The sequence below is a fragment of the Topomyia yanbarensis genome, chromosome 2, assembly GCF_030247195.1.
Source record: "Topomyia yanbarensis strain Yona2022 chromosome 2, ASM3024719v1, whole genome shotgun sequence".
NCBI lineage: Eukaryota > Metazoa > Arthropoda > Insecta > Diptera > Culicidae > Topomyia > Topomyia yanbarensis.
The window spans coordinates 459,621,910-459,635,672 of NC_080671.1; the positions used below are offsets into that span (position 1 = coordinate 459,621,910).

Consider the following 13,763-nt stretch of genomic DNA (forward strand, 5'->3'; position numbering starts at 1 on the left):
AAGGGTTTTAGTTTCGAATACTGCCTCTGGGGTGATTTTTTCACATTATTGCTACGTTTAACTCACAATTTTCGATCTGTTTTCCCGTTGGTTACCACTAGAATAGTTTTCAATACTTACTTATAATTTAAAAATATAAAATAGTCTTAAATGGGCAGTTGCGTCAAAATCGAAAAAAAATGAATTGCTTTCTTCCTGTTGAAAAGCGGTCCATATCTTGTCTTCAAATTGAACATCGATCATTATCGAGGAATTTCGTGTTTGAGGCTCAAGTTACCTTTTTTGAGCTTGTGTTAAAATTGAACGCTTGGTAGTATGCGTAGGAAAAATTGTGTTCAGCTTTGCCATCGGATTATTCATTTAAACCTTTTCAAAACTCTAAAAGAAGAATATCAGTTGATTTATTAGGTCACCACGGTTCAAATCATACAAAATAGCTGCTGGAAAAACTATCGGCTTAGCTAAATGGTGCTTTTGAAGAAGTGGCTGTTATTTTTTGTCACACTACCACACCGTGCTGGGGTATGCAACACAACTGCGCAATGAAAAAACCACAGCCACTTTTTCAAAAGCACCATTCAGCCAACCCGATGATTTTTCCAGCAGCTATTTTACATGATTTGAATCGTGATGATCTAATAAATCGACTGATATTCTTCTTTTAGAGTTATGAAAAGTTTTAAATGAATAATCCGGTGGCAAAGCTGAACACAATTTTTCCTACGTATACTACCAAGCGTTCAATTCTAACACATGCTTAAAATAGGTAACTTGAAGCTTAAGTGCCGCATTCGAAATTTTCCATCTGGTTTTTAGGCCATATTTTCACTAGAAGCACTACGTAGCAAAGGATCAACAGCAACAATAACCAACCGGCTCCCATTCACAACGTATATATTCGATGGATTTGCCGACGAACTTCAAACCGAGGTTATATACATGGTTCTATCCGCGGTTTTAGACGAAATCAATCATGATGTCATAATAACCAAGCTAGATAAACTTTGTGCTCATGGACAAGGTTTTCGTTGGTTTGTCCCTATCTCGATGGAATGCTTCTGCAAATCAACATTAAGGACTATCTATTTGCACTATTTCTTGATGCATCCGGTATCCCGCAAGGATGTCATCTCGGCCCAGTAATATTCCTCCTCTATTTCAATGACATAAATATTGTACTACAAGGACCCCGTCTCACCTTCGTCGACGACATGAAGGTTTTACGACAGATACCAGATTCAACGGATGCCGAATTTCTTCAAAGTGAATAGGACAGCTTCAGTACATGGTGTGATCTAAATAGAATAAACCCGATCAAATGTTTGCGCGGAAAAGTCATCCAATTCAGTTCAACTATCGTTTGTACGATTCGAGCATTCTAAGCCACTCATGTCAAGGATCTCAGTCATCTTGGATTCGACACTAACGTCCATACGTTCAAACTACATACATTGTGGATAAGGCATCAAGACAGCTGAGTTTCATCTTGCGGACAACAAATGCTTTAGGGATGTATACTGTCTTAAATCGCTTTATTGTTCGTTGGTCCGCCCAACGTTAGGATATTAACTATTCTGTTGTCAGAAATCCGTATTACCAAAACGGGGTTGACACAATTGAAGCTGCCCAACGCCGGTTCATACGCTTTGCACTTCGACATCTCCCATAAAGATTCCAGGAATCAGTAGTGTCTGGCTCAAATGGCACGTTCCCCATGGTGCGCGGAGATTTGTGCCTTACTAAGAATCGTCTTTTCATCATTTCCTGATGGGAAGGATTGAGGAAGTGGTAAGGTCAGGGGTAAGGAAAATAACGACTCAGAATAATTAAAACAGAGCATTCTGCACCCCCGGAGGGATTTAGAATTTTTATTTAAGCAGTGAGCGGATCTATCTTGACCCCCGAGGGGATATTGAGATCACAGAACGACAGAGCACCCGAAGAGATATTGTCATTCAAATACGGCTAAAACTATAGCTCTTTACCACACTGGGTTATGAACAATAGTATATCCTTCAGTTTCAGCTCTCTGTACATATGTATGGAGAACCAAAAATCCGGACACGTAATTACATCACTACACTGACCTTATATGAAAAAGTGACTTTAGCGCCACCTTGATCAAATTTCATTTTTTCATATTTCTGAGTTCTGTATAAAAATCCACGTCTTTCAGTGTAATTGTCTTTCAGAAATTATGCAAAATAACGAGAACGAGAAAAAACAAAGTGACGTAAACGCCATATTCTTTACCAAAGTGGCGTACCGGTGCAATATAGTACGGAATGCGTATTTAATAAGGCAAAACAGTTTATTCTTAAGGTGTTGCATCATAAGCAATGATGTGGAGCTAGATAAGCACCATTTTGTGATGTAAATGGCTAGGATGGTATTCAAATTAGCTTTACGAGTAATTATGCCTAGTACGTAAAACTAGTACGATTAAATTCCAGCAATTTGTCGATAGAAACTTATTTTTCAACCATTTATATTTTATAAACAAGTCCATTTATATTTTATAAACTAGTCTCCAAGTTAGAATGTTTCTGTAAAGCAGCGAGCTTAGTCTTTTCCAACATGGATTTCCTGAGCAAACGAAAAGCCCTAGATTTACCCATACTCATGGTCCAGCATGCTGTTTTGATGGTGTTTGTAAAGGGGTCAAACCAAGAAAACACCATCAGCATGATCCGGAAGATCCAATAGAAAAACCATGTTCTGGTTTTTGAGACCATGTTCTGGTGTTTTTATGGTTGTGAAATTTGGCTCGGACCATATTTATGGTCTTTTTACGGGGTTGTATGGTGTTTGAACCCATGAGAATTAGCTAGGGTTTTGATTCCCCGATAATGTACGAACGTTTCTTGGGTGAAACTCTTGTTCAAGACTTTGACCGCTGTTGTTCTATTTCTCATTATTTCGATGCACAATTGATTCCAATTATCAGATTCCAACCAAACCACCTGCAAATGATCCGGAATTCACTCAAGTTTCATAAACCGTATTAGTTGAACTGTTCCGATATCCAGCTCCGAATTTATACAAAATTTCATGTGGTCTTTCCGAGGCAAATTTAATCCAATTTCATTAATTTTTCAAAGTATAGCTTGAAGACAGGTATTATTATATCATGGTCATTAATAAATTGTATATGTAGAGGCTTTAAATTAATTTTGAAACCATCTAAGAGACCTATTGGATCCATAATGGGTACCCATACCTGTGAAACGTTTGTACCTGTTATTCGACACACTCGATCTACTTACAATGCAATCAGATGTAAAGTCATCATATCAGACGGGGCATATTACGACCAACTCCAGAATTACTGTATGCTCGGAAGACTTCAAATGTTCTTGAATAGTTGATAGAAAACCTACTTGATGTATTTTGGTGTGCCGTGTAACAGGAATATTCACTAAAAAATTTACAAAAGAAGCGGAATCCGGAATTACCGGGACCGGTCGTTAAGTGGAACACTACATTCAAACGTCTTCAAATATGATTGCATTCTTCACAGATCGTCGCTGTTGTGCTATCTTATGACAAGCGCCATTTAACACATTTCGAGAAAAACGATTTTTAAAGTTTGAGATTGAATATCTTGAAACTTATAAATTGTATAAACAATCTTAAGAAGACAATTGATGCTTCTATCTATTCTGCATTAATCTCTCAAATATTACGAAGGTCGGTTGACTATGTTGCGAGTTTTTACTATGAATGTAAACAAAAGTCGCACTCACACGTGTCACAGGCGTGTATTGATGACAAATTTTGTATGACGTGTCATAATCGTGCATGGAAAATTTTCCATAGAAAAAAATCATCAATTTTTAACTTTTATTCATATCCTTGCGTTCATATGGTCTATAAACAATCAGTGAAATGCATTTTGAAGGAAATGAGCCAGGGAATCTAGAAAAAAATGTTATTTTAGGTTACAGTGTTGCCAAATATCCTTTATTTCCAGTTTAAAAGTAAAATTGTGTTTTTCTCACAACTCGTGTAATTTTCTTTTAAAAATGTTTATGCCATTGTGTTCCTCAGACATTTTCACACATAAGAACATCTAAAACTTCAATATAACTTGAGAAAATCCCTTGATACAGTGATTTGAAGCAGCACAATCACAATTTCTCATCATGTTTCTCGCTATATCTAAGTAACCAAGTAGAATTTCAAAATTCTGAAAACGCCACTTTGTAGAGATTTTTCAAACAAGCAATGTGGCATATCTAACTCAGTTTACCCGAAAATGGCGTTTGTCATAAGATAGCACAGCGACGAGATTACAGAATTGGGCATAATTATTAGAATTGTTTGGTCCAAATTTTCTTATCTCGGAAGTGTCCCCATTTTGCAATAACCTGAATTGATTCCAGAGTGTTCGTGTGTGCCCGGATGATTTTACATGCGATAGTATTGTTCGTATAAAATCGAGCTGGTGTACTTTGATGTGCCGCGTGACAGGAATATTCTTTTAAAATTTCGTCCGATGGAAAGGAATCCGGAATCACCGGAATGGGTCGTAAAGTTTCCCCGTGTGTCCATATGACTTTACATATTTGCATTGTTCATAGTTCATCGTTAAACTGCCTCATGGCAGGTATCTTCAAGTATAAATATTTCACAGACATGGGTATCGCATTTCGTATTTAGATCCTCTAGCCCAGAAACGCTTCCGCGTTGCCTGAAACGGCCTACATGATACCAAAATGAATTCATAGTGCTCAAATGTACGATAATGTATTGAATACACTTTACAATAATGCCCCAGATTTGCAGCTAAATAACCCACGGAACATCCGTATACATCCAAAACCGACCATCTGACCAGACCACCACATCTAGCTTAGGAAACTTGAATAAATTCATGATAATTTGCAGGTAATTTTGTTGAAACTGTTGAAAATATACGACACGTTTTTCTCGGCGCTATTAGTTTGTATGCGTACCTCAGAATTGCATAAAAACAGTGAAATCAAATCGCTGTTTTTTTTGCAAAAGTGACGTTAGCTAAAATTAACAAAGTTTTCGCAAAAAATTGAAAATTGAAGCAATTGGCTATTATCTACGATTACACATTTTGTACAGAACAGTTACTTGAAATATTAATCGTGCTTATGAAAACATCTCGGAGCACAAAAATTGGTTTCCTGACAAATATTCCTTTTGGCGCTAACGTCAGAATTGCATATCAAATGATATGGTGCTCCGTAATCGGATTCACAAAGATCACATGAATAATACTCAGCGCGCTGAATACTAGCCATGTGATAATTGAGTTTTCAATGTCCAGTCAGTGCCCTGACTAGAATACTGCAGTTGTGCTTGGAAAAATGCAACAAATTCTTTGACATTTTTTTTCCGACCGAAAAGTCTTTGTTTGAACGCGTCTGCAAGCTACGTAAATGGTTGGCATGTTCGGATGTACTTTATTCAACTTATCGACAGTGATAGAACTAGTTCAAGACCAATGAAGTCAGTCGTAGCGCCAGCTCTCGCAAATTCTTCCGCCCATTCATTTCCAGTAATACCAGAATGACCGGGTATCCATAGAAGGTAGACAGTATTTGAAATGCTAAGTTCTTCGATTTGAATTCGACATGTGACTACTAATTTCGATCTAGAATCTGCCGAACTAAGTGCTTTCAGAGCAGCCTGATTGTCAGAGCAAAAATAGATTCTTTTACCGCAGATTTCCTGTTGAAGTGCTGATTATAATTTTTGTTTGGAATACGGTACAGTATCTACCGAGTCTTCCAATAAAGTAACCGTCAGTATAACAAACCACGTATTCTTCAAGTTATTGCTCCATCCAGCCAGACAGCCATTCCTCGCGAAGAGGAATTTTCACATTGAAAGTTCTAAAAGGAAAACTACATGTGAGTGTAAGGTCACTGGAAGCAAGTGTATACTCATCCCAAGTAATCATTTGGGGCCACAGTCTTGTGTGGCTAGTTGGACGATCTATTGGGTTACTGTCCGAGAGCTCAGTAACCTTGAGACGGCATGTACAAGAAAGTTCCTCTTGTTTCAAAAACACATGTAGCGGTTTTATGTTCAAGAGTGCCTCTAGAGCAGCAGTAGGTGTTGTCGAGAACGCACCAGTCATCGCCATCATCTTCTGAAGATGGTTTAACTTTGATTGGATTGTCATGACTCCTCACTTCTGCCACCAATCAAAGCATCCGTATGCCAGTATTGGTATAACAATTGTTGTGTAGATCCACTGAATGTACTTGGGTTTGAGTCCCCAAGATTTGCCGAATGCCCGTCTACATTGGCCGAAGGCCATGCGAGCTTTCTTGATTCTGACATCAATGTGAGCTGTCTAATTAAGTTTTGAGTCAAGAATTACCCCAACGTACTTAACTTGATCTGCGATAATAATTTCAGAGTCAAAGAACTGCAATAGACGAGCTCCGGTTGTAATCCTTCGTTGCACCATTGATGTTTTATTTGGATTAACTGATAGTCCAACATGAAGACACCATTGCTCAACAACACATAAGGCTTATTGCATCAAATCAAAAAGTGTGTTAATGCAAATACCGGTGATCATTATGTGATAATCATCGGCGAAACCATACGTCGGAAACCCAAGCTCATTAAGTTTCCTCAACAAGCCATCGGTGACAAGGACCATAGAATTGGTGACAGCACTTCACCTTGAGGACATCCGCGGACACTCAGTTTCCTTATCTCTACTTGGCTTAACGATGAGCACAGATGTCGCTTGCTAAGCATTGCGTATATCCAGTTCGTGATATATGAAGGTACTCCATGACCTCCTGCTGCTTCCAAAATGGCTTCGAAATACACGTTGTCAAAAGCACCTTCAATATCGAGAAAAACTCCTAAACTTCATTGCATTTGCGAAAAAGCTTTTTCAATGTTGTACACAACATTGTGCAACAGGGTGATAGTAGCCTTCCCCCGCTAATATGCATATTGCATTGTATGCAGCGGGTGCTCGCCCAAGCCAACATCCCGAATGCAGTGGTCGATTGCGCGTTCCACTGATTTAAGAAGTAAGAAGGTCAGACTGATCGGTCTGAAGCTCTTTGCCTCCTCTTAAGTGATGGGGCCACCTTTGGGAATGAATTTGACATGTATACTGTTGCAAGACTACAAGTAAGAACCTGTTTTAAAATATGCTTGAAGTGTTCATATCCTTTTTGTAGTAGAACTGGAATGATTTGATCCTTTCCCGGAGACTTAAACGGAGCAAAACTTTCAATCGCCCATTTGATCGATTCGGGTGTCACAATTCTGCGAGCAAATGTCCAAGAATCAGAACTACCTGAAAAGAACTCAGGGGCAGTCGTCAGTGATGGCTCCGTACAGCCTGGAAAGTGTGTGTGTCAAAAAGACTCTACTACAAGAGTACTACACCTTCGTCAGACGAGTATTCACAATTAGCAGTTCTAATTGAACTGACATGAAAGTCATTCGATTTCGAAAGTAACTTATTTAATCTACTAGTCTCGTTGAGACTTGAGACATTTGTGCAGAAGCTTTTCCAACCACTTCCCTCAGACGATCTAAGGGCATTTCTGTATGCTTTGCGAGCCAACTTGAATGCCTCCGACTCGTCCCTGCGTCTGCGATTACAAGCTCTTCTACATAACTTTTTGAGTCGAACAAGTTCGGTATTCCACCAAGGTGTTCCTCTAGAAGTACGCATAACTCGAAGCGAACAAGCCTCTTGGTATGCTGCTACTATGAATGAGCTGGTTTTACCCACGAAGTCACTTGGAGATTCAATCGTCGGAAGCTACCCATGAAATCTAGTCGTCAAGCCCTCTTCGTAGAGGTCCCAGTTCGTAGATTTGGGATCCCATACAGATTTCAGCGATTGAGCTACGAAAATCGTACTCAATTAATACACCTCGATAGTCTCGCAGTATCCGGAGGGACTGCTCTAGAGCCGTATTCGTCTTGGACTTACTGTCTGCAAGAGTACATTACTCTACAATTCTCAAGCCCGCATTCGAGCTCTACCTAATCACTCTCCTCGCAACAGCGAGTTTTCAACAGAGTGGCGATCGTATTTGACTTCCACTTGACGAGAAATATAATTAAAGCTAAGTTGAGTAATGAGCCTATTTTCCAGCCATGTTTTTATTATCATCCTACCCATTTGAAGTCGATGGAGAAACACAGGTGTGAAAGTTTCTTCGTAGTCGTCACCAGCTTTGCATGTTGTGGGACAATTTGAAATTCCCCAGACCTTATTTTCCTCCAAAGCACATTTCGTATAACCGCGGTTCCGCTCAGCACGACCAGCATGGTACGATTCAGGTACATCGGTGGAAACCAATTTGCTAGAAACGGATAACTTGAAGGATGTTTCTGCGAGAGAAGGTAGCGTTTCTTCTGGGTCTGTAATCTAATGGATTCCAAGTAGCAGAGACGTAAGTTAGATGCTTTTCATTATGATGAAGCAAGGAGATGGATGATGCTTCGCTGTCAGTTGATTTACCGTTCGAGTAAAAGAAGGGAAACGATAAATTACACATTGATAAATTTGAATATTGTAAAGGATTGTAACCGTACCAAAAATGCCTATGAGAATAGACCTTGCATGCTACTGGAGACGGTGAAGTGAAAATCGAATACCTTAAGACCGTTGGTCATAGTATCAAAGGAGCACTTGATGACCATATTTGAAATGAAGAATTTTAACTCTGCAGAGCAGCTCCTCGGAATGCGTATAACCAATCTGAAAAAGTTCACCGAGCAAATGTTGGAACGGAATCACGATACAATCTTACAAATAATATGTATTAGTTAAACATTTTTAAACTAAAATCAGTCTTCCATGTAGATTTAATAAAAAAAAATATCAACGCTTAAGCTTCCACCGGATTGCACTTAAATTTAGTAGGTCCTAGGATTGAAACTTTTATGAAACATCCGGCGAAAATTTTCAATTTTGCATCACCATTAAACATATATAAAAAAACAAATTGATAATTTTAAAAGATGATACTCCTGTTGTAGACTTCTGGATAATATTACATTTATGAAAATATTGTTCTGATTAATTCTATTGAAACAGCACTCATTTCAAGTGTTTCCTCGATTTTTTGCACATTATGTCCCGTGTGCTTTGATACATGACAGGGGCATTTCGAATGATTTATATGAGATTTGGTATAAGCAACGCATACTGAACTCGAAGATTTATCACATAGAAACCTGATTTATAACATGAAAATCTATACACTTTCCTTAAATAAAAGTGTCACATAGTTTGAATTACATATTTGTTTAGGTAATAATGCTTCCAAAGACGTTGTCAATGTTTTCCTATAATCGGAAATGGCAGGTCTGTAGAAAAAAAAAATTACCATTTAATAAGTAGATGCAGAAATTTATATCTCCTAGCTAAGACCAGAGCACCAAGAAAAAAGTAACCCATTCGTGTGTATGTGAGTGAAGCAAATATCTACTAAACGAGCATTACGTTTTCGTTTATTAAAGTTCTGTAATCTGCAAACAGAACCACAATGTAGTTGGATAGGTTTAGCAAAAGTTTAATGTTTTAAATCACACACCTGTAGCAGATTGTACACACGGTGCACTAATTGTTTCTTTCTATGCTTGTGTAATTAAGGCTAGAGCAACCGGACTCCAATCCTGTGTGATGATCATGAGAATCATGCGTGATCTCTGTCAGAGAATTCCTATTTGGGGTCACATTTCTCAATGGGTAAGTAATAAATATTTTATTTAACATCGATTATAACCACTTATTATGGGCATCTATTTCCCAGGCCATGGAACTGTTAATCGAGAAAGTTATCTCATCCACCGGTTGCCCGCTGACCCCTGGCGAGTGTTTGCGTCGCGTGATAGAGGCTATCGCATCGTCCATCTTAATCAACGGTCCCGGCATTTTGGATCCATGTGAGAAGGAACACGAGGACGCCCTGGATGGACTCAGCAAGCAGCAGCGGGAAGATATTACCGTATCAGCACAGATGTTCCTACGATTCATTGCTTTCCGACAAGTACACAAAGTTCTCGGAATGGATCAGCTACCGCCGCCAAAGTTTGTTGGCAACCGAAACTGGCGCTTCAATCGCAAGCGCAGGCGCTCTGGAACCGAGGGAGCTGATAATGAAGGTTGGTCTTTTGGACGCGTTTCGGCGATTGATGTGTGTTCTAAATTTATTTCTGTTTCCTTTTTTTATTGCAGCCGACGGAAAGATGGTTAAAAAAGAGGAAAACAAAGAAGGTGGCACCAACAACGCTGTGGTGGATATGGAAACCGAAGGAGCAAAATAGATATGGTAGGTTCTTAATCTGATAGAATTTTAACTTGAGAAGTCGTGGACATTGAATTCAAACATGCTACGAATAATTATCTTTGAAGATATGTATTAATTTAAAATGGACTAAGATTTAAACCCTGATTAAGAGAATGATGGCGTACGAATATAGGACCGACATTTAAAAATTGCAAATCATTTTGTCTTTGGAACAAGGAACACAGACCTAACTAATTTTCCTCGTTAATCATTGACAACTGTTCAGGAAAAGAAGAAAAAAACTATGCAATCTATTTAACGTCAATTTAGGATTCTCTGGAACTTTTATTTTAATGCATTCTAAAATCTTTTCTATTACGAAATCATGAAAAAGTAAGACTAACCATTAAAACAATCTCTTTTGGAAAAGCGAAAAATTGAATGAATGTATTTTATCCTTAATAAATCAGATAACCAAAATTGATAATAAAACAAAAACTTTCGCATTCTGCGGAACACAGGCACATACTACTAACAGTGCTCTGTTGGAGAGGTAATGTGTATCGATTAATATCCTACAGTATATTCTACGATAGTGATTTAATAAAAACTAGGATGACAAAACTATGAAAACCATGAAGCTGGATTGAGATGCACTAGAAAAATAAATGCAGCTAGAATTACAAGCACACTTTCACACCCACACAAACATACATACTCAAGTTTGAACCAGTCCAGAACGACGATATAAATTGGTAGTTATTACATCCAAATGGAAACAAATATACCACAGCATCAAATTGTTAAAAAAGTGGATAAAGTCAGCAAGTCCATTCTCTAGAATGTATGAAATAAACCAAGTATTTTCTTCTTGAAGGATAAATAATAAGTTGTTTTGATCATTCCGTTGCGATTCCGAAAAAAAATCCTTTCGTCCCAGTGACACAAAAATCGTTTGAATCAAAGTAGCATCGTTTTGCCTTTCTCATATAAAGAAAGGCTATGCAATCACTGTAAAATCCGACTTTTCAACCGAGGCCCGGAGGGCCGAGTGTCATACACCATTCGATTCAGTTCGTCGAGATCGGCAAATATCTGTGTGCGTATGTGTGTGTGTCATATAAACTCACATTTTTCTCAGAGATGGCTGAACCGATTTTCGTAAACTTAGTTTCATCTGAAAGGTATAACGCTCCCATAATCTGCTATTGAATTTTTAGTTGATATGACTTCCGGTTCCGGAGTTACGGGTTGAAGAGTGCGGTCACACAGCAAATTCCCATATAAACTGGTACCACCATGATGTTCAAATGATGTAAAACATATTAAAATAGATGTAACATTGCTCTAGTTTGCGGGTCTGGATCACTAATGATCAATCAAAGCAGCTTTGACCACATTGGCCACCTATGACGGTTCATGACGCCCCCGGGGAACCCGCCAAGTTCCTAAGCTAATATCACACCCATTCCACAACGAATTCTCTACCGATTTTTACAAACTTGATTTCAAATGAAAGATACAGTAATACCATTGACTGCTGCTGAATTTCATTCGGTTCTGACTCTTGCTTCCGGAGTTACAGGGGTGTTAGTAAGGATACACTGGAATTTCCCATATAAATCGGTACAATCGTAATACCTCAGAGGCTAAAAACTATTGAAATGGTCACCAAATTACTTCTAATCGCAGATCTAGATCACTGATTGCCAATCAAACATTCTTTGAATATATTGTCCACTATCGACGATTCCGGAAGTCCGGAATTCCGGGCATATTCCACAATTAAAATCACATCGGTTCTTCGGTGATGACTGAACCGATTTTCTCAAACCAAGTCTCAAATGGAAGGCAAAATATGCAGTTGAGTATTGCGTCGCTGCCCCGCCCTCTCCTTGCCTTGCCCTTACACCTCCCTCCTTCATCACTCCCCTCCCCTTGGACCACACTCACGCCCGCATTTCCTTCATCCACCCCGTATACCGAAATAAGATGAAGGATTTCTGACGCATCCTCGACTCCCACTCTACTAACCCCCATTCCCTCCACTTTCAAACCCATTCCACCAACATTTCAAAATATAATCACATGAAGATAACATTGAACTCATGCTGATTAAGCTAATTAAATATTATTCTTTTGCCTTTCTCATATAGAAAGGTTATGCAATTGCTCCAAAAACCGACTTTCTAACCGAGGCCCGGAGGGCCAAGACTCATATAACATTCGACTCAGTTCGCCGAGATCGCAAAATATCGGTGTGTATGTATGTGTGTATGTATGTATGTATGTATGTGTATGTGCGGATTTGTTAACAAAATGTCCACATCGGTTTCTCCGAGATGGCTGAACCGATGTTTACAAACTAAGATTCAAATGAAAGGTATAATATTCCCATAGGTTGCTATTGAATTTCATTTTCAACTGACATCTTGTTCCGGATTACAAGTTGAAGAGTATGGTTACAAAACAAAATTTGTTGATTTGTCCTCATCGGTTTCTCGGAATTTTCTGGTTCCTGAATTACAGGGTGATACGTACGATCACGCAGTAAATCCCGATTCTAACGAATTCTGCGATGAATGTAAAAATGTGAATTTTTTTCCAAAATTTAAACACAACTGTTGAATTTGTAGATCTAGGTCACCAACAGTCATTCAAAGTCTCTTTGGCCACACTGGCCACCATCGACGGATCCGGAAGCATCCAAATTCAGAATAACGGTTATATTGGTTTCTCGAAAATGGCTAGACCGATTTGATCAACTTAGTCTCAAATGAAAGGTGTTGCGTCCCCGGAAACTGATATTAAATTCCATCTCCATCCGACTTCCGGCTCCGGAGTTACGGGTTGTGGAGTGCGATCACAAAGAAAACTCCGATTCAAACCGATACCCCGATGAATGCAAAAAGGTGCTCTTATATATACTTACCAAGTGTAATAAGAATTAAAGACATTTCCATAATGTTATATTGTACGAACCAGCGATTAAATCATAGTTTGGAGAAATGAGAAAGGCACAATTGCACCTCTAGGTGGATTAAAACAGGTTTTTTAGTGTCAGTATACTTAAGTACAGGACATGTAAATGTGCACTTCCCGATCGAAACTATCTTTGAAGGTAAATAAAAGATCAACAGTAAGATAAACGGGATGTGACGGACTTTTCGAAACCCTCTCCAAAGGTATCCATTTAAGGACAGTCATCTCACACCCGTTTAGGTGACGATCGTCACCCAAGTTGCTCTCAGCATCGTAAAACTGAAGATCCGATCAAAGTAGCCTTACGTGTTTGACATGAAAATTTTTCTTCCCTGCCGTAGTTTTTTTTCCCAAAACATCGAAAATTACTAGTTTTAGGAAATTTATTCGTCCATCCGTCGTGATATTCCAGGAAGTGAAGAAGACAGTGAAATTAAATTATGAAGGTATCACAAATATCGAGTCATCAAAGTCTAGAGCTTACTGGCATACTAGAGGATGACAACGAAGCAGCAA

The 13,763-nt window shown here is 38.7% G+C and overlaps 1 protein-coding gene across 3 annotated transcripts in view; it reads left to right on the top strand.

Annotated features, from left to right (window-relative positions):
- Window positions 1-11,154, top strand: part of LOC131685957 (zinc finger RNA-binding protein) — a 38,313-nt gene extending 27,159 nt beyond the window's left edge. For all 3 annotated transcript variants that reach the window (XM_058969991.1, XM_058969993.1, XM_058969992.1), the window contains 3 exons: window positions 9,629-9,724; window positions 9,789-10,140; window positions 10,214-11,154. In XM_058969991.1, the coding sequence (XP_058825974.1) occupies window positions 9,629-9,724; window positions 9,789-10,140; window positions 10,214-10,302 (537 nt within the window). In that variant the 3' untranslated portion in view covers window positions 10,303-11,154. The remainder of the gene's footprint in view (window positions 1-9,628; window positions 9,725-9,788; window positions 10,141-10,213) is intronic.
- Window positions 11,155-13,763: the final 2,609 nt, after the last annotated feature.